The sequence below is a fragment of the Phalacrocorax carbo genome, chromosome 14, assembly GCF_963921805.1.
Source record: "Phalacrocorax carbo chromosome 14, bPhaCar2.1, whole genome shotgun sequence".
Classification (NCBI taxonomy): Eukaryota; Metazoa; Chordata; class Aves; order Suliformes; family Phalacrocoracidae; genus Phalacrocorax; species Phalacrocorax carbo.
Genome location: NC_087526.1, coordinates 4,420,248 through 4,441,787, shown reverse-complemented (window position 1 = coordinate 4,441,787; position 21,540 = coordinate 4,420,248). Strand labels below are relative to the sequence as shown.

At 40.6% G+C, this 21,540-nt stretch overlaps 1 protein-coding gene across 4 annotated transcripts; it reads right to left on the bottom strand.

The window, feature by feature from the left end:
- Positions 1 to 1,976: 1,976 nt before the first annotated feature.
- STX16 (syntaxin 16) lies at positions 1,977 to 16,519 on the bottom strand. Of its 4 annotated transcripts, none has more exons than XM_064465307.1 (8): positions 16,126 to 16,519; positions 11,219 to 11,326; positions 9,897 to 10,037; positions 9,201 to 9,363; positions 8,223 to 8,314; positions 6,903 to 7,046; positions 6,277 to 6,357; positions 1,977 to 4,003 (listed from the first exon to the last, which is right to left on the bottom strand). In XM_064465307.1, the coding sequence occupies exons 1-8, from the start codon at positions 16,258 to 16,260 to the stop codon at positions 3,899 to 3,901; spliced, it is 969 nt and encodes a 322-aa protein (XP_064321377.1). In that variant the 5' UTR covers positions 16,261 to 16,519; the 3' UTR covers positions 1,977 to 3,898. The 4 variants fall into 4 exon arrangements, with proteins under 4 accessions (XP_064321377.1, XP_064321378.1, XP_064321380.1 ...); XM_064465308.1 differs by having other exon boundaries at positions 16,180 to 16,519; XM_064465310.1 differs by lacking the exon at positions 16,126 to 16,519 and adding an exon at positions 13,665 to 14,384.
- Positions 16,520 to 21,540: the final 5,021 nt, after the last annotated feature.

Genomic DNA, 21,540 nt, shown 5'->3' with positions numbered 1-21,540 from the left:
GAATAAAAGATCTAGCAAAATGTGCTGCAGAGGTCAGTCACGCACCCTCGCAGACCGGACAGAACTCAGTAAACAAGCTCCAACTCCAACTTCTGTGAATCTCTTTGCTGAGCCACAGAACATAAAACTGTTTAGGGGCTCACCATTATTCCAGGACATATCGTCAGTGCGGCAGATACGAAAGACAGTAACACACAGCAGTTGTTTCAGCACTGAGGAATTCAGGAGATTGAAGCAGGCAGTCAGCTCCTAGTCACCGAGTACAAATTCTGCTATTCCCGCTACTGCAAGAATTCCCATTCGGCGCTGCCCCCGAATCCACATCATCTGAACGGTAGACAAAGCAGCAGGAAAGACTCACGGGAAAGTTAAGGGCAGCAGAGGAGGGCCCTAGTCAAGGCAATACACTGAGATCGTCCGTTCTAGCTAGAGGACAGAAACTTTCTACGTACGTTCCACTAACAGTAGCTGCAAACATTTTTACTCGTACGAGCCACAGGAGAAGCTGCAGCATGGACCAATCTGCCACGGCCACACCAATTATTGGTCCTCTACAAGTATTTATGGAATTCAGCCACTCCAGCATAATCTTACATAATCCCTCATCATTAATATGCAACATCAGAATGGATTCCCTGTTTTAATGAATTTTAATTTATCCAGGAAGGCTGTTGAGTTTGCAGTCTGGGGGATTTTTTTTTAAACTAGTAAATAGACATTTTTCCCCAGCAAAATCAGTTTCGCTGTCACCTATCCACCACCTTACATTCTGCAAGGCCGTACCAAAAGCAAGGCTTCCAAGGATAAGACTCATTTGCATTGTGATAAGTGTTTCATAAAAGCAAACCTTAAATTAATACAATCTAGGCAGTCTCAGTGAACGCTGAATCAATTATATTCATCCAAATTTTTAGCACATTCCAAAACAATCACCAAGCAAGAAACTAATTATTCCATTTTAGTTTTCAGTTTCCAGAGAAGGTTTGCAATAGAAATAAATTTGCTATTACAGTGCTTTTAATACTGTCATTTTCACATACCACTAGAATTAACTTTTGTTAACAAGGAGTAGCAGCTCATTTTTGCACACTTGCATGTATTTTAATGGAGCAATTCCATACAAGCCAACAGCTTTGCAAGTCACTCCCACCAGGTGAGGAGCCATGGATTCTTGAGAGAAGCTCTAGCAATGCTGCTCTGTTCCTTTGTAAGGAATCAGAGGTTCAGCGCAAGCCAAGAAGAAGAATCTGGCAATGATGAAGAGGCCACAATCTGCAGAACAGAGTGTGCCAGCTTCCTCTGCAGCTGAATAGACACGATTACAGGGCTGGACAGAAGTGCCGTCAGAAGGTTCAGGCAGCTCTTGCTCCTCGAACACCCGAGAAGGCAGCAGCCACTTATTAAAGCCAAGCTATTCCTCAGCTGCAGTGGCTTTTTTGGCCTTTCCCTGCCCAATGGCAAAGACAGCACCCCTTCTGTAACATGCCAGGTAGAGATATTCTTACAAAGCACAGCATAAGGGTTTGATTTGATTTAGGCTCACTCCTAATAAACTAGACACCCTCAAAGATTTAGAAGCCTGTTGCTGTGGGTTTGGGTTTCTTTTTTTTCCGTGATATAATCAATTTCAATAAATTCCAACTCAAGTTACACAGGAAAATTGACATCTGAGTTTAACCTCTTGTCCGATGCATATTAAAATATCCTTTTACAGGATTTGGATAGAAAATATATAAATATGTAGCCCATTACTGCAGTGGAGTTAAGATACCATGGGCATAACCCATGGGAAATAACTCTTGACAATGCAAGTTACTTTGTGCTACAGAAAGTTAATTTTTTTTTCCCCCCAAAACATTTCATGTCACTGCTGCTTTCATTTAATTATGAAGGATATATAGAGACGCATTAACATCACACAAGTATGTTTCAGTTTATACTTTTTGAAAACAAAACAAACAAACAAAAAAAAGTAATTGCCCAGTTAGGTTGGAAGTGTTTTATTACTTCTTTGAATTCATTAGCCATGATAAAATGTCAAAAGCACCGGTCAAGACAGAAATAAATAACACAATCTCATGTTAGAGAGAAAGTTGCAAATACAGTATATTAAATTATAGCAATATGCTGCTTCACACCAACCGATGTAGACAGCACACTAGGGAGACAGTAGTTTTACTCATGATCATTGAAAAGATCTATTACCAGAACAGGGGAGCTGCACATCCAACTACAAGCATCATTCTTTCTTCTACCAATTTACTTCATGAATTTAGTCAAGGGTTTGAACGGGCAGCTTTGGCAGTTCAACATCCCCTTTGTCTAGAGGTAAAGAGTGGTACAAAGCTTTTCACAATAAGCCACACAAAAACCCAAGGCTTTCACATTTTGTAGTCTTCGCTTTCGGGTCTGTTCGTGCACCAAGTCAGTTAAAAGCCACATCTTAAGTCCTCCTTCGGTACATAGTGAAGATAAACTCAGGGCAGGCAACATATGCATCATTAATATCATAGTATTATGAAACTGCGCTTCAGGGGCTTTGAGCAGAGCATCTCTGCAAGTTTATGGGGAGCACTATATCAGCCAGAAAATGAAGGAAATAAGTTACAGTCCCTTTGGGGAAATAAAAAAATCCATACAGAAAAGCCATATTAAAAATATTAAGGCAAGGCCTCTACAATTGCACACCACTTCAGGCCTGAATTAAATCATGAGTACTCTATTACTTAGATGTTTCCCTAATTTCTCTTTTATGGCCTACAGCAAAGTTTTCCACTGAAAAAAATAGTGAAAAAAATCCCAAGTTCTTTACTGAAGGCCCAGTAACATGTCACTTGCATGACATCTCTCATGGTCAGTCAGAGAGCATAAATACGTCCTCTTCCAGGCAGGCATTTGAAAGAAAAAAAAAAATCTGCCAGAGAAAATGGATGTAATATATACTGTAGTGAAGTCACTTCTTACACAAAAAAACATAACACACAGGGACAGATGCACTGTAAAATAAACAGTTTAGTTGTTGTATAAAGTTTGTCACACCTGAGACCCACTACAGCAGGTCAGGTGGAGTAGAAAGCCAAAAGGAGTATCTCTGGGTTTTAGGTTTAACTTCATCACTGCTTCAACATGATGTCTGTACTTTAAACTACAGAAATTGTACATGAAAAAAAAAAAAAAAGATCATTTTGGTGAGGAAAAACATTCCTGTGATTACTCAAGCTCAGAAAATTTTTTAATTAACTGAACGTGTTAAATTATGCCACTGATTAAATCTTGTTATTTACAAGATCAAGTACTACTCTGATTCTTAGTAATGGTGCAGTATCTAAATTAAGATCACAGGGGTTGGATTACATTCTGGTTGCTAAAAGCTTGCTTGCTTAGCTGTCTATCCAGTTCTTTGGAGTTTTTCAGTCTGGAAGAGAGGAGGTGAAGTCAAACATTTTTGTGCCTCAACATATTTTACATCTAGATCAATTTTTGTTATCTAGTCCCATGACTCAATAACATGGTTTAAATTTGAAGCCCGTAACAACTGTGACATAAGAATACAGAAGACAACATGTCTTTGTTCACAGTAACACACTAATTACTGTACTTACTGGTAAACTTCAGTTTTGTAATTATTTTTAATTACTGTGTTTCCAAATACCTCTGCATAGAGTGCCAAATTATTTGTGCGGGGGCATCAAGTTTCCTGACATTTTCCATATAATCCTTACAAACACCTCACAGAGCAACAAACTCGTACTTTGAGGAATTCTACAGAAACATTGCACAGACTTTGCACCACAAGGGCTCATACATTCAATGGCAGCTTTCCGGAGTGCAGGTCCATCCATTCACATTGGGGAAAAAAGTTCACGTAAACTCCAAAAATGAGAAAATGAAGTGAAACCTAGTGTGACTTTACGCCAATAAGAACAACAATAAGGACAATTACTATAACAAACAAAATTAAAATAACAAGCATCTTCCGATTCTTCTTTTGATATTGCTCCGCCTATAGAAACAGAAAAGACAAAAAGTCAATACTTAGATTTCTGCAAAGCTACAAAGCACAGACTCTTGTTTAGTGTAAGTGAAGTACAAGCATCTGGGAATTGTTCTTTGGTAACCTGACATTTCATACAACGTATATTGCAAGCAACTCCCACAAAATAACCCTGGTCTGCACCGCAGACGTCAGTGAAGGGAAGTGTACGCTGAAGTCGCGTTTATCTGTATTGAACAGCGGGCTCGGAGAAGACTGCACCCTCGTGTCGGTTAAGCAAGCTTACTGCGACTTCTTGTCAGCAGCCTCTGAGAGGGCCCCAGGCCTCCAGAGGACGCATGAGCTACGCAGAAGAACGATACCTCACTTGGAAGGACACTTGGCTATGAAGACCGTGGAAACAAGATCAGGCAACTGGGTATGTGAAAGTCTGAGCAGTAAAAGTTGGTAAGATGTTTTAACTCATTTTGCTGATAGAAGATTCCTGTATTATATTTGAAGGACATTAAAATTCACAACAAAGCTTCATTTTCTTAATAGGCATTTTTGTTGTACCTAATTCAGCTGTGCATTTTCATTTAATTTCAATTAGAACTGAAAGCTTTCTTTTTTGTTTGGTTCTCAGTTTTCTTCTTCATTCCTTCTTTCTTCTAACCACATTTTCTCATCCCTTTCCTCTTTTTCCCAGGGGAACTAAAAGGAGGCAACGTGGAGAAAACTCTCCAAAAGCCAAATGAAAGTCTGCTAATAGAAGCTAAACAAAACAAAACTTGCGTTTAATTCTTTTTTAAATTAATAAACCTTCAAAATTTAAAAGGGAAAATGATATTAATTCCTCTCCTTTATAGTCCCTGGAAAGTAATTACTTATTATCAGATCAGCTAAAGAGGACTTTTTGACCTGAAACTATGTAACATGTAACCACTGTGATTATTTACTTAATTAGGCTTTAAGTATCAAAGCCTGACAAAGTATCACAATAGATTCCAGTTTTCATGTGAAGCAGGAATCAGTAACTAGTGATTCGTATCACCAGACTTCTGCAGTGAATTAATGCAATTTCTGTGAAAGTGCTCAGTAGTTTGTAGTAATTATGCCAATTAAAACAGAAAGGAAAACAGACATTATAGATATTAAATCTGAACAAAGCTACCAACAGTATTAGGAACAGCAAGGTACCTCTGATATTACTGTTCAGACCTCTGTGCGTCTGTCTTCCATGACAGGTGACAGAACGCCTATGCTGTACTGAAAACAGGTACGTTGCATCAAAAACACGTACTCAAAGTCAGCAATCCAAAGAGGGGTTTGCTGACAAGTCATTAACTAGAAAGATTTCTAATCACTAGACTAGAAATACCATTGATTCCAGCCGGTTCATTTATTTCCAGTTTGGTTTGTGCAAATTGCTTGCAATAACGTTAGGCCTTGTTCACCAATGGTCAATGCCTTATTTTAGCAATCTCCAATTTAGTTTTGTGTATAACAAGAATAAACCTATAACGAATTTCTTTTGCTTTTCCTCAAATGGCACTTTTTTGCTGCCCATATATTAGAAGTCTACCATAATACAAAGAAGTTGAGTGTGTAGTAATAAGATGTCCACGTTTCCAAACCAGAATGTTTTACTTAAGAGGCTTTTGCATAAATCTCTCATTCTACTTTATTTCCAGCAATGGAAGGACTGAACTGAGCTGACAAGTCAGAACTTAGCTTCAAATCAAACCAAAAAAAGCCAGCAAAACAAAACAACCAGAAAACTCTGTTCTGCTGCCAATTCAAACTTTCAGATGTTCACAGTAAAAGCTTTGCATTAAAAGCACAAGGTTGGACCTAACTTCTAACAAGTGTCAGATAGTAATAGAAAACATATAGAAATTATTCTTGCTGATCACACTATTGAGATAATGTTTTCAAACTAGGATATATCAACTAACTTAAATCTATAGTGAGGTAGCCAATAACCAGTTGTATTTCATGAACGCTGGGCTCTCCAGAGACAGAATTGCAGGTAGGTCCCACCAGGTCAGCAATACGACGATCAAAGCACATTGCTTGGAAGCCCAGAAAGCTAATTAAGAAATTAACACTAGGCACCAAGCATGACATTAACAGAAGTTACATGGAATGTTCCTACTACAGAGTACAGTTGGACATTTTATACTGTACAGCAATCATTTTTAAAGGGGACGATGTCCAACTGACAGTGACTAACTTAATGGCTATTAAATTATAAAAGATTATTGGATATGCAAAGCAGCCCAAGTATTCCATCAGCTTACCTTATGTAGCTGTTTTAGACCCTCTTCTGTCTTCATACATGACTGTTCAACATTGTAGTCAATTCTGTCTAGAACCGTTCCCTAAATAAAATGGAGGGAATGAGCACCAAATCTAACCTCAATGAACTCCATAAAGCAATTATTATTATGAACAGCAGAGTAATTAACAACTTTCAGAGCAGACAGCTAATGAACTACATAAACTATGAACTTTTACAGAAGAACTAGTTGGGACTTCATTAAACAACCTCCTTGCTCAATATCTAACTGACAGCTCTGTCACCATCTCACATCCCTTAATAACCACCTTACTTCCAGTTCAGGTGCTTCTGGCTGACACATTTAACCTAAGTTGAATCTCTGGGACAAATAACCAACAGAACTTTGGCATTCTATTTATTTTTTTTTTTAAGTCTAACACCCATAACCAGTTGAATTTTTATTTGTTTATTTTCATTAACTCATCTTCTGGCAGATTTCAAGCAAAGGAAACCTTAGCCTGAAGAGGTACGTTAGGAAAAGCGAGAAGCATGTAAAAACAGGATGTTACAACAGGAAGTGTTTGGAAGCCTTAACACTATGTGGAATCTCCTATTTTTTTTACTGCCACTGCAATGTCAATGTACCTGTTCTACTATCATTGCTCCCAGGTCCCTGAATATTTCATTGAGATCGGAGATCGACTGTACAATCTGACGGATTTCTCGTTCCCGCTCTTCCACCATTAATGTGTTTTGCTCCACCAGCGCCAGCTGGTCATCTGTAAAACCCTGTGGAAATAAGAGATGTAGATGTTGAACTAATATTAACAGCATGAAAACACTAGAAACAGTTATACAGATTATGAGATTTCATAACACAACAGTCCTTTTGGAATTTCTTCAGCAGACAAGTACCTACGGAAAAAAAAATTACTGTATTTTAAAAACAGAGTTTTGGGGTCTCTAAAATAACTTGGACAGCTATTTATAGTTTGAGCAGAGAAAATGTAAATCTTTCATCCTGCCCAAACACGCAAACAACTTTTTATAATAATATCTGTCCTAAAACGATGGTTTTATTGGTGTACAAAACCTATACATGCAAGAGTCCACCAGTTATGGAATATCTGCTGACTGTTCAGCATTACTGGAAGTCCCATACTGCCAACGTGCAAAGACACAACAGCACTTCTGGTTTTGTTTTTTTTTTAATAAGCTAGAGAGACCTCACTGGTTTTGTCTACCCAGGCCACTCACAACCGAACACTATCTTTTCCCATTCGCTCTTATATAGAGAAAAGTGAAAAATCTCTTATACACAAGATCAGCTAGGAAGCTGCCTTGATTTTTTTCTGTAAGTTTTCAGTTAAACACTAAGCATTACAGTTAAGTCTATTCTGCAGCACTATTAGATGGGACACAATAGAACAGATCCCAACGTTGCTTAGAAATGCAGTATCTCCAAACTCCGTAACACAGTAAAACAAAGAAGTGGGTCTGGTACAGCTCTACAACATAACCACTTCACTGTGCGGAAACAAATCATTACACCTTTATTTTCAACAATTTGTAATACTGAAAACCTTCAGCTACACTTTAAAGTTCTCTTTAAAGAGTGCCACCTTCCACCCAAACTCAGAATCACAGTTACTCCTGCATCTACCCAGAAAGGTGGTATGACAAAGGCCAGCACTGTACTTACAGACCTAGTCCCTGTCAGTCACATAAGGAGAATTCAGCAGTGAAACTGAGTTCCCTCACACTGCAACACTGAGGCAGACGGCACAATCACCTGAGCATCGCAACAGCAATCCTAATTAGGAAAATGCATCACAAATCTCCAGAAATAGTATTTCCAGGTAGCTTGGTGCTCATGGCATACCCTCTTGATGTTTTCTTACTAAAATTAAAGGTACATTAAGGAGTTTCTTTGTATTGGTTTTGCGTAATAATAACTTAACTTACTCTATCATAAAGCGTATCATCCTCCCCATCATCCATCAGTGGGACTGAGGTGTCAAAGAAGTGTTTGGATCTTTCTTCTCTATTCTTCATACCTGTAAAAAACAAACTATGTTTGAGCTTAATATTTACACACGCTAAAATCAGAGAAGAGTAAGGTCTGAGGCACCAGATAGAAAACCTGGCTAATAAGCGACATAAATAGCAGTATGTAAATTTAAATTGTCACACAGGTTTACTATTTAACAAAGCATAACAAATTCTACCAGACTTGCAAGACTCCAATTAAATAAATGGTTTTAAGTCATTATGTTCTATGAAGTTAAAAAAAAAAAAAGTAAGTTAAGAGCCTTAAAGTGTGGTCACTCTATTTTCTAACAAATTCTCTTGGGAACATCCCTTGTCTGAATTGCAATCTTTAAGTTCCACCTATGCCATTCATACCATAGGAAGAAGAAATATTATATCAGTCTTAAATTTGAAGATCAAATTTTTTGTGGGTTTATTCTAAGATTATTTTAATCTTACTTAGCTGAAAACAGAATTGCACACAATTTTAGAGTTATAAACAGAGGATATTCCACTTCCGATCTGTTTATGGATGCAGAATTTTAATTTATCACAGACCACCTTTTGAAGTTTTATCTATCACAGACTACTGACATAGCTTTGCAGACCACAATTTGAGAAGCAATGATGCATTAAAAATGTGAATGGATTAAATACACTGGTTTTGTTGATATATTTAACCATGAGATTTCTTCTTTAGCAATATGAAAGAGGTAGAATAAAGCACTTTGAACACGGGCTGTGAACCAGAAACTCCCAAATTCTAACCTCCACTCTAATATACTTCTGGTATTCCTGTGTGCATCACTTCACCCTTCTGTGCTTCAGTCTTCCCAACCAAGCAAATAAGCGCATCTTAATTAGTGCTTTCCACAGAAGGTGCCCATGTATTACTGTCTCTCTTATGCTTACGTTTGAGATAGTCAGACTGTGCATGCCTAAAGTTGGTGGATAGATCCTGAAGGGACTGTGCTAAGGAAGACACTACATTCCTGAGAACACGTGCTTCTTGTTCTGTACAACTACGTGACCTGCTCTGCAAGACCTGGACCGCTCTCTGACATCTGTGAAATAACTGAGAAAACAATTCCATTAGTAAAAAACATACAGCAACACACACTTCAAATACCACATCGCAGACTAATGCTTTGATTTCTAGATTTAAAAAATTAATTTCTTATTGCCCAGTGCAATGTTTAAAAAGGTATGGAAACAGAACACAGGGGAACAAACCACTCAAAGCTAACAGGGTAGCAGAGTAACACAACTACTTCTGACTAAAGAGATTTGCGTCGTTATAACTGCTTGGACCGGACACCTTAAAATATATAGATGTGTTTCTCTGAGATATCTGTAAATGTGATTTCATTAAGTCTCTCAATCCTATTCCAAGTAGAAAAGCAAACAGGTAAGTAAAAGAACAGGGAGGTTGAGTGACTTGTTGAGAAGCTCACTGACAGTGACTACAGTACCAAGCACAGAGCCCGAGACTTCTGGCTTGCTAATACTGATTACAAAAGAAATGCTTTACACAAAGGAAACCACTGCTGCCTCATGATGCGTTACAGGTGCTTCAAACAGTAGGTTTAGATTGAAAGCTGTCCGTACCTGTGTGATCTCTTGGGTTGTTATTTCTATTGCCCGTTCTTCTTCACTGCTGTCATCCAGTGTTGGTCTGTTCAGATGTTTATCATGAAGACTGGCTAATTCTTTCATCTTCTGTTTAACCCTGGCAATATCATACTGAATCTGAAACAGAAAACCCAACAATGAAGAAAGGGAAGTGACTAATGTTTCAGAGGAAAAGGTTCTGACAAATGATAGACAAAAATCACAGAAAAAAAATCCGTGTAACATAAAAAGCAGATCAAAGATAATTTAAAAAAAACCCAACACATAAAAAGCTAAGTAGTAACTGAATACTCTCACATACTTTGAGTTTGCTACTTTTTAAACCTAGTCTTGTTAGTCATAGGCAAGGCTGCTGTTTTCAGATATGCTTCATTAAGTTGGAATAATATTTTCATCATTATATAATTAATATCATAGTAAGAAGGTTTAGGCAACTTCCAAAAATATAAATGAAAATTCATGTCACACCTTCAATTCTGTCAAGCACTGAATAGCCTGAACTTAACAGCAGAAGTTAAATGACATGCTTTCAAACAAGTCATTAAAAATAAATCTGTAAGGATGATTATTATCGTACTAAAAAGGAGGCTGATCACCTTTCTGTGCAATGGGTCCTGTAAGCACAAACTGATGAGCCAACATGTGTTCTGAGTGTATGATTTAAACAGATTTTCTGAAAGTCAAGAATAGCTTCACACTCCAAATACTCGAAAAGGTTTTTAATTGGATGCCTCCAGCCATTCCCTCACATTTGCCCAAATACTTCCATAACTTGCAAGGCATCAGTACTGCATAGGCAGGAGCAATCCTCCTGCTAGAAGACACTAATTCTTTCTGTTTTCAAATAATGAACTGCTAATGCCCACCATTTTAGGGTCTATTCAATTGGACCCCTCAATGGGTTCAAACAGAGAGTCTACTGGAGCGCCAGGTTTTTTTGTACCCTTCCTTCTAAGTTTCAAACTGAGAACGGACTTTGCTTTGCTAAGAGCTTTAGGACCTTCCTGCAGTCTCAAGTCTAAATGCTCAGCTACAGCATGTCTATCCTAATAGTCCCAGCGTACTGTTAATACTGGGCTCCCTTTATTTCACTTGCAATATATCCTTCAAGATAATAAGTCACAGCTTGCCTGGTATTTTCCTCTAAACAAGGGTGTCAATTTAGAAAACACTTATTTTAATCTTCCTTCTAATTCTACTTCTATCATAAAACTTGAAGCATTGAGAATGTAACTGAGAACACCAATAAATCCCTAGATGAGAAATCAACTCCGTGTTGGATTTGCCACACAACTTACTTCGTCTGCGCCATCGACCCATTTGGGAGGTAAGCGTTTTGTTACTCCAATTGCTGCCTCTGGATCTAAACTTATTCCCGATACCAGTGCCATACGATCATCAGCAAGCTACAAAGACAAGAAGAGACAGCGAATTAATTTTACTTAAATTAGATCCAAATTCTTGAGCATTAGGAGAAATTTTATGGGAAGGCATATGTGCACATTAACCTCAAAAAAGGGTTTGTGCATGATGCACACCTTGTTTGTCCCCATATGCTAATGGCCTACAAACTCCCACTTCCTACAGGGCCTGAAAGATGAAAGTTACTCTTAGAATAAATTCTTAGTAGATCTTCAAGGAGAAAATACGGTATTGAGGTGAGAACTCAGGTAATTCTCATGTTGGTACATTTCATATTAGACAACAATTCACGGCCAAGGGTTCCTTAATCCATGATGTAGCATGGCCTATATTGAGCCAGGCAAGCCTGAAAATCTCATTTGGGAAAATCTCCAAATAAAAATGTTATTATACCTCCAAGAAATAAAAATAATATCCTGTGATTGTTCTCAAACGACGTTGTGTTTCGCCAGACACCCCCCTACTAGGCAGCCGAGGAGCAAACACTCTTGCAAACTGACATGCAACTAAAATCGTTATATTATTTATTTAATGGAAATGAAAAGGTACTAAACAAAAACAGCCAAGGCAGCGACCAATCCACACTTCACTGTATCACAATGATACATGCTTACTGCTTTGGCTATACTTTTTGAGGCCAAGAAACTTGCAGGAAAATGGGTGGAACGATTCTCCAGAAAATTCTGAAGATTGTCAGAGAATAAATAAGACAATGTGCCGGCTGGCTTATCACAGCTTTCCACAGGCCCATGGGAGGGCTGGAGGTAGGGAAAGAGTAAAAGAAACCCTTTATCACAATTAATAGTTATAATTTGAATAATTCAGGTGCAACAAACCAGGGGTTTACATTAATGCAGACTGGTGCAGACTGAGGTACAGCAGCACAGTCGTAGTTGCAGAAGGGTATGATACACTTTTTGGAGACTAATTCTGGGAATAGAATCCAGTTTGTAGGGTTGAATTATTAAAAGGTTTTAGGAAAAAACTCACATAACTAATTAAAAGTATTTTTTTAGAGTCACAAAATGCCTGTGATAAATCTATCAGAATCTTATTTTTCAAATAAAACTTTTGGACACATGTTGAATAACTTCAACCTCAAGAAAGCTTAAAATATGACAACTATGAAGGAATAAGAACATAATGTGTGGGGTGTTTGTTTCGGTTTTGTTCGTTTTTTTTTTTTTAAAGCTCAGTTTGGCAGAAACCAAAAACCACAGCCTGCTTTGATATCACTACCGCTAAAATGTGCTGTTCACCCTCAGTGAGAATTCTTTTGTTGAAGACAGTATTAGTGCTACTGACCTTTAAACAGGTCGGAAGATTTTTCTTCACGGGGCTTAGAAACTTATGTAAATGGACTCATTGCTATAATGCAGCATACAAAGAAGCCTATTTATGCAATGGCACAGTGTTGGATGAGGTTGTCCAGAGAAAGTACGGTGTCTTTGTTCTTAGAGGTTTTCAGGCGTTTGTTAAACGAAGCCACAGATGACCCTATCTAGATTACCAATAGTCCTGTTTTGAGCAGGAGCTTCAAACAGAAGTAGTCCAAAGGTTCCTTCCAACAAACATGTCTACGATTCTCCAGTTTAAGGCTGAGTATGATGCACACCTAGGTGTGTGGGGCCACAGAGCAACATTTAGCACTGGGTCCATAGATGCTGCAAGTCACCTTCCTCCTCTGTGAGGAAGGCAGGGGAATGGATGGAACTGGAAGACAAATATAGATCTTGTTGTCAGCTGAACCAGGCTTTGTAATTTCAGAGATAAAATGATCTTCCTTTACTGGAGGTAGAAAGAGGTGGCATCATCAGTGATACCACCTGAAACTTACCTAATTACTACAGTATTTGTTCTCAGGGAAAGATTTCATACAAAACCATCACTTCCTAGTTTCCCCCGGATTTTAAATTTTCCTTTATTAGGACTGGTCAGCTTTGTAGCTCCCTACCCCCTCCCATTTTAGAAAACAATCCCTCTTCCTTCCTGGGCAATTCTTTCCTGAAAGCCTGTATTTTTTTTATCCCTGACCAATAAAGTTCGTACAATTTATGCATAGCATAAAAAATAGTTAATAGCTTCATTGTACAAAGTCACCATATCCCATATGTGTACAATAAGTCAGACTAGTTTATACATCTATTAACAATGTAACATTATATCACAAAACACACTTCTTCTCTATGCAGCCTTGCCCTTCTACTGTGCCTCATCCTATATAATGAAATTTAATAAACTAGCAGAATAAAGAAAGGAACATTTTAGCTCAACGACATATGCTTGATGCATCACGGCAGAATAAAATGTGAAAAGCAATACCTCATCCAGCTCCTGAAGTGATTTGTGGATCCCATCAGCCCCATCCAGTTAGAGACAGCAAAAGATAAAAGGGAAAAAAGAGACATAGGACAGATATAGGGTATGGTCAGTTGAGAAAATACTAATTTAGTCTTTAAGCATGATGGTTTACCAAGAACAAAACAAACTGGCTTTTAAAACATGACTATTCAATAAATACATCATGATATTGTACTTTTTAAGTCAGCATTTTGCTTGATGCACAAACTTTTTAAAAAATATTTCAGTTGCTTGGTAAACAGAAAGCACGTAAGAGATCAAGGTAAGAGCTTGGCTTGTTTTCCAAAGTAACAGCACAGTAAAGTTTCTAGGTACTAAAATTTCAGGTAGAAAAACTGTCATAGAATATATTGAAGTGTGACAGCAAGGGCAATTTGACTGTGGTATTCAACATCCACCGGCAAGTTAGAAGGTTTGATTCTGATTGGAGGATGCACATACAAGCTTTTGTAAGACATTTATTGACAAGCACCCCAGTTATCACAGGATATAACAGACGGCAAAAGACAAAAAGCGAAAGCAAATGTAGTATGTGCTCACTTATGTACACACTTCAATTATGCTCTAGTTTCAGGTAACATTAATCCTGTGTGCATCTGGAAAAAAATACAAAAGGCTAGTATCTGCAACATGTCTGCACCTTCTCTATTCATCAGTCTTCGCACTGTAGCGGGCATGTGGGAGCAATAGGATATTTCACTGAAAGATTAATAAAGCAAGCATATCAGATCTAAAACAAGGACAAAATAGTTGTGGTTTAACAAAGCAGCAGGATTCAACTAATGATCTCTTTTATCCTATACCAAGCTTTTGAAATAGGACTATACTGTTAAGATTGCTACTTTGATGATCTGAGTTTAATGAGTGGTTGACTGTCCACGTGAGAATGCATCTTCCAGGGCAGAATGCAATTTTTGACAGAGACCTCTCATAGTAAAGGATTTCTTCAGGAGAGGCCTGGAGCGTGAACTAAGGTAAGCCAAAGTACTATGAGCTAGAATCTGCAACACTGCCCTGCTGGCATGCAGCAGCTCTGCTCTGGGGATACCACGCAAAAGAAAAGGTAATTTTGAATTAGGTTCAAGAAAAAGGTAAATAAGGCAACTCTGACAGCAACAGGCACCTTAGAAACATGAAAAGTGAATAGCTTGCACTACCATCTTTACATTTCTTGCTAAAATAGCTACAGAACTCTCAGCTGTCCTCCAGGATCAAAACTGAGCCACTGACTAACTTCATCCACTGCACAAGAACAACGATTTCCAATCACTATTAGCTCTGATTACATTTGAATGAGCATCCTAGAAGATAGATTCAGTTAACATTAACAAACACTGTAAATAAATATCTTGTGCAAGTGCTAAGTGTTGCCGCACTCGCTGTGGAGTAAAAGCATAGTTTCACCTCTCAGTAGCCTGTATGCAAGTTTGAACTATCACTAACTTTTCTCTACGATATTTAGAAAAAATCCAAGGCTCTAAAAGAAGTGATATTTGCAAAAAACCATGTTAACAAGAACTAGGTGCAGTGCCAAATTAAACACATAGAATACACATTAATACTGACATTTCCTGTGCTGCAGATGCAATTTAACACGTAGCTTGTTAGACACAAGTGTAACAGAGTTAACAATGAACACAGACCATTCAACAGCAACTCTGCAGTTGAAATAAAATTCGCAGCACAAAGTACTGCTTTCCCTAACAAAAATGCATTAATGCAAAGCAATTTAGAATGATGAGACTGCCAGCAGATGTTTACTTGTGCTTATTACAAATACATGATAAGTTTGAACAGAAAGTGTAAAAACCTCAGCAGAGCTGAGCTGCCAAGCAGTCCGTCACAGTCTGACTAGCTCAAAACTTAGATGACTTTCAGTATTATTTGTATTTGGGGGGGGGGGGGGGAAGAAAAAGGACAACGGACATCAGAGCAAGTTATGGAAAAATTCAAGCAATGGGAACAATCTACACTAGTGTACTTAATAGTGCCCACACTGAAGTGAATAGAAGAGTTCTGCTCTAAGAAATAATTTGAATTCTTTTCTCTGGGGAAAGGAGACATCAAAAGCCACAATGGATGGAAAACCTCATGTCAATGTTAACATGAAGTTATTAGAACAATGACTGCATTTATTATTTGTGAAGCAAATAGAGGCATGATCAGCACAAAGACAGATCTCTTCTATTCATTTTACGTGAAGTAGTAGGGACAAGGGATCACCAAGGTGGGGAGGGAGAGGCAAAGGACGGAGGACGGTGGGGTTTTGAGGAGGGGGCCCGGAGGAAGGGGGCCGGGGAGGGCCGGGGGCGTCGCGGGGGTACCGGGGAGGGCCGGGGGCGGGCGGAGCGGGGCACACAGCAGGGCCGGCGGGCACCCCGGGGCGCGGCGAGGTACGGTAGGATGAAGGGAGGAGACTCACCGCAGCAGCCATGCTACGTGAACTCAGAGGGCTGGAGGAGCCGTAACTACTCACTTGCTCGGCCAGCAGCTGCCGGCTCTGCACCGCGTTGTTCCGCAACAACAAGAACGCGTCCGTTAGACGCCGGGTGGCCATGGCCTACCTCCCGGGCCCCTCGCCCCGCGGCCGCTCGGCGCCTCGCTGCCGGGCCCTCGGCCCTAGCTCAGCCCGGGGCCCGTGGGCAGGCGGCGGCCGCCCCCCGGCGACGCCCGCTGGCGGCTCACAGGGCCCGGGCGGGGACCCCCAGCGCCGAGAGCCCCAGCGCCGGGCGCCGCCGGGCGCCGGACCCCGCCATCCCCCCGGATCCGACCGCGGCACCGGCAACGGCACGGCTCACTTCCGCGTTGTGCATCGCCCGCCGCCTTCCGCCCCGTTCGCCGCCCCGGTCCCCCCGGGCCCGCCGTCCGCCGCAACAACGTTCCGGCCTTCCTGCGGCCGGGGCGGGTGGCGTAGCAAAACGCCACATTCACCCCAAACAGCTGTGGAACCCCCTCCCTCAGTGCTGGCAGACCCAGCCCTCCGCCTGTCCCGGCCGTAGCGGGGCCGGGCGTGGTGTTAGCGCCGTATCTCGGTTGCCCATAATGGCAGCCAGGTGCGGGGCTGTGCGGGATGGCGCCTCCCTGTCCCAACACCTGCCCGGGGCTCCCTCGCTGGTGGTCGGGCTGCAGCCCTGCCTGTCCCTGGCGAGGAGACTTGGCCAAACGGCTTCGTACAAAGAAGCCCTAACGTTTCCGTAGCTTTTTCAGTTAACGTCCTCCTTCTGTGAAGCATCCTCAAACCAAAAGTTTGGTTCAAAGCACAACACTGTAGTATGACCATTTTGATTCGATGGCTTCTCCTTCCCATGTTTTTTTCTTCTGAACCCCCCTCACGTTATCCCCCACAATTTTCTTTCAGTGTATTTTCAGTTTTCCCAAAAACCTTGCACAGCTCTTTTTGCTGGCTCCAACCATTCAAAAATCAGGACGTTCCCTGAAAATGAACAAGCCGTTTGAAACAGCCATATTGAGTTTGACTTTCTGAAAGAGGCTTTTTAATAAGGCAAACTGAAACCATTTTTCCCCTGCTCCTGTCAGGCCTGTCCAGGTCCCCCCTGCGCAGGGGTTGACAGGAGTTGGGCTTGGGCTCCCTCCTGCACACCCCAAGCCAGGTCTGCACCTCCCGCTCGCACCTCGAGGGACGTCCAGCATGTCCCTGTGAAAACAGCAGCAGCCGCTGCCCAGCAAGGCCAGGGCGGCTGCACACCAGTCGTCAGGAGACTCTTAGCTTAAACTTTCAAAAAAACCCACCCAAAACAACTGGTATTTACACATATGGTGGGAACAGTGACTATAATCAAAACCACATTTTCTGGAAATGTTACCCTGTTTTATCTAACCGCCTGGGCAAACTTGTACAGTGAGAAATAGAAAAAAATACTCCTTTGCTATTATAAGACATTTGGGGAGTTTTCTGGAGCAGCCCTTCTGCCTCAGCGGGAGAGACCCAAAACTTGGAATTTAGCAAGGAAATAAGCTCCAGTCATACAAGGGCTAACGCACGCGTTTCATTTTTCGTGGTCTGGTGAAATCTGTTTTCATTTTGGCTGCCTGACAGAAGCTTTAAAAATATATGTACGTACTTCATTTCTTCATGCTAATTTTTAATCTACTGTAACAATTTTTTATTCTATGAGAACAGTTTCGGCTAAAGGCCTTCCAGCTTTCTCTTGGCACTGCTGCTGTGGCTGTAGGTTGAGAGGAATTTCTCCCACCATCAGCGGTCTCCCCATGATCTTTTAGCTCTCGACGTGTGCGTGGAGAAAACCAGTTGGATTATCTCACATGGTGGCATGGTGACCATGAACCCAATGGGATGTCTAATGTGCTGGAAGTTGGTATAAGCCAGCAATTAACGTCCTTTACTTCCTGATTTTTGACAGCTTTAAAGGGTTTGAATGTTGGGCAGGCTTGGAATTCAAGCAGAGGGTATAAAAGTATTTGGGACTTGTGCACAGAGGGATAAAACTCTGTAAGGAAGAGGTCCAGACCTAACTTGGTGAATAACCACTTCAAAGTGGATATTAGGAATAAGCAAAGGGAGTAGAAGGAATGGAAAAAAGGGATTAATCAAAGTAAACTACGTCTCAGAAGTTAGGAAGTATAGGCATAAAGTGAAATGTGCCAGAAGCAAAGACGAGTCAGACCTCGCAAAGGAAATTAAAACAAATAGCAAAATGTTCTTCAGGAGTACATACCATGAGACGAAGGAGAGAGGAGGTAGGGGTGATGAAAGCGAGAGAGGCAGGATACAAATGAATGCATAATGTATAGTGGAAATGTACACAGAGGAAATGAATGCATGGAGATAGACATTATCTCATCCACGTGGAACAAATCAGAGAGATCATAATGTGATGATAGTTTGGACTAGATGATTATTATAGGTCCCTTTTAACTGAAATATTCTAATTTCTGACCCAGACATCTAACTGCACTGGCCTATCAAGATTGTACCTGGCTGTGTAACGGCATCACTGCATGGGCAACACAACACAATTTGAGAGCTGGAAAAATTGTTCCAGCATTTGAAATTTCCTACAGGCATGGCAAGGGTAAACAAATGCATTGTAAGGCAGCAGTCAATCTGTTCATAAAAAGGATCATACTTTTCCCTCCTAAGACAGTACATATCCCTACGTATATCTTTCTAAGCATATACTGTTAATATTTTGGGCTCTTGCTTCTTGATGTTAAAGCACACTGCCATAGGTTTGCAGCCTGTGTCTTCCTGTGCCCTTTTATCTGCTTTTTTAATGCCTGCTCTTTTCTGCTGTTCTTAATGAGCAATGAGATAGCAATGCTGCCTGCACTTGCACATTCCTGCACCCACTGCCTCCCACAGCCAGGGCCTGATCCAAAATGGTAGGAACTTTCCAGTTACTACCGTGGCATTTGGATCAGGCTTCTGGAGGAAGGCAACTATACTTCATATTTCAGAAGAACATTCTATTTTGAGGTGAATAGCAAAGCTTTTTTTTTTTTTAAATGGGAAGATAATCAGAGCCATATTTCAAAAGCCAGCTTTCAAACTGTGCTTGCAACCTCCTTTCTCACAGCCCAGTCCCTGTATCACCACTGTTAACTACCCAGGCTAAGTCAAGGGCAAACAGACCTTACGCTTCAGTAATCAGATGAAGGTCAGTCTCCACGACATTTTATCTTGTGTAATTGAGTAGATACACGGAGGAGGTGAAATATTGCAGTCTTTTGAAGCCTGAACAATCAGCTTGTGCCAAAGGTAGGATTAATGGACCATTAAGTGCATTTTGCCCTGGAAAATCCCACCATCTCTTTGCAGCTGGGACACTTGGCTGCCAGAAAAGTTCTTCTGCAGGAAAGTTTCTAAAAAAACCCAAAATTCAGCAAAGTGGCTGGGTTAGCTCTGTCATTGCTAGAGTTGCATTTTCTGCATGGGAATTGAGGGGCTTTTGGGAAAATAGACCATATTCTTGCCTTTATCCTGTAGCAGAAGATTTTCAGGCTTCAGGGCTGTCAAACTCACAGTTTCCAGAGCGTGCTAATCACTGAACCAGGATTTGTTTGGCCAGCGATCTGGGAGCTTCCCGAGTTTTGGCAGTGGGTGTGATTCCGTCAGCCTCTCTGTAGGTGGTGCTGCAAGGCAGTGAGATGTCAGTAAGAATCGGCTAAGCCGGTTTTCAAATTCAGTCCCTTGGTTTCTTAACCAGCTCTTGGTTTTCCAACTTTATTAAAAGAAAATTAGGCGTAGTTGCCCATAATGTCTTTCTTTTGATGAGCTATAATCTGAATGCACCCATTGGAAATATAAACAGAGGAGAACTGTTATTTTCTCTGGGTTCAAACCGTTGGCATTACATGCTTTTCCTGGAAAACTACAGTTGAACAAACTGTCTTTTCATATCGATCTAACTTTACCAGAACTGTAGCAGAAGATTGTAGAATCTAATGAATTAGAGAAGAACATCTGAAAAAGAATAATCAGTTGGTCATGCAAAGACCCTAAGTTATGTATGTTTAAATTATAAAGAGAAATGAATTCTCATCTCTAAGTGGGCTCTGTCCTCTTTTGGTCTACGCTAAAATGTTGTCTTGAGTTCAGCTGCTCTTCTGCACGCTGAAAAATGGTAGAATGGATCCTGCAAACGTGTCTGTACTCCTCCCCTGCTGCTGAGATGCAATCAATCCAGGTGGAATCGAGTTCTACTTCAAGCTGGGTAGGCAGTGAAGACTGCTGTGTCTGCTTGGAGGGGTGTGAGGAATTTTTTAATCAAAATTCAGCTGCAAAAATTTGGTGTTTACAGGCAGACATAATTCACACACGTAATTAGACAGGCAACCTTGTCCAAAGGCAAATGTAAGAGTTACAGTTTATGAGCTCATACCCCAGTCTTGTGACAGGCTAATAATGCCTATGGTACTTAAACAATGGAACAAGTTTGTCATCTAATATTGTGCAAAATTGCTTTCTTCAGCTGGGCACTATATTAAATCTTCTGTGTCACCATGGTGTTAGGTCACCACTACAGCAAAGAGAAAATATTGCACATTGTGGGCATTAATATCTCTGCTTACCCTAATTACCTCTCCAGTAGTCATGTGAAGATATTCTGTATTTAAACTGATGTATCAAATGTAAAAATTTGTCGCTGGTATCTTTCTTGTAAGATACATATACAAAGATTTTAGCTGAAGATGGGATGCCTGGCCAGCATGGACATACGGTTTAGCTGAGCAAAAGTTTTAGAGCTGGATGTACAGCAGTGGTCAGATGTTCGTCCACAGAAACAGCAGTGTGAATTCAAGACGTTTCTGTCCCCTGGCTGCTTGCTATTGACCATAGCAATGATGTTACCCTGCAATTTAGCTAGCCCAGTACACTCTGTGAGTGCTTCTCGTGTGCTTTAGTGCAAGCTGATCAGTTTAGTTACCAATATAGCAGCTTTCCCTGAGAGGTGAAGCCACCGCTGCTGACACACTGGAGTGCTGAGGGGAGTGAGCTGAAAGCCACTCTGCAAACCCACATTCAAGGGTCGAACAGTACCATGTCTGGAATACGAGAGGAGGGAAATGTGTTGTTGGCATAATGTGGCAGCATCCCACAGTACTTCAGGTACATGCATACATGAAGAGGTTGTAATCAAAATAAGTAGACAAAGGAAGTATTATTATTCCTTTTTTAGAAACAAGGAACCAAGCCATGAAGAGATTCAGTGAGCAGTTCCCCTGCAGATATGCATAATGTAAGAGCTGGAAATAGAACACAGGATTCATCATTCCTGCCATTTTACAGATGGAAAAACCAAGTTACAGAACAACAGTGGCTTGCTCAAGGTCACACGGGGTATTTATAGCAAAC

Bases quoted from the DNA above. Each gene is read 5' to 3' on its own strand.
- STX16 (XM_064465307.1), bottom strand. From the start codon at position 16,260: ATGGCCACCCGGCGTCTAACGGACGCGTTCTTGTTGTTGCGGAACAAC. The intron at 10,038-11,218 runs GTAAGTTGTGTG...TTTCTGTTTCAG, and splicing joins GGGTCGATGGCGCAGACGAA to ATTCAGTATGATATTGCCAG. The intron at 6,358-6,902 runs GTACATTGACAT...CATTTTATTTAG, and splicing joins GAGCAATGATAGTAGAACAG to GGAACGGTTCTAGACAGAAT.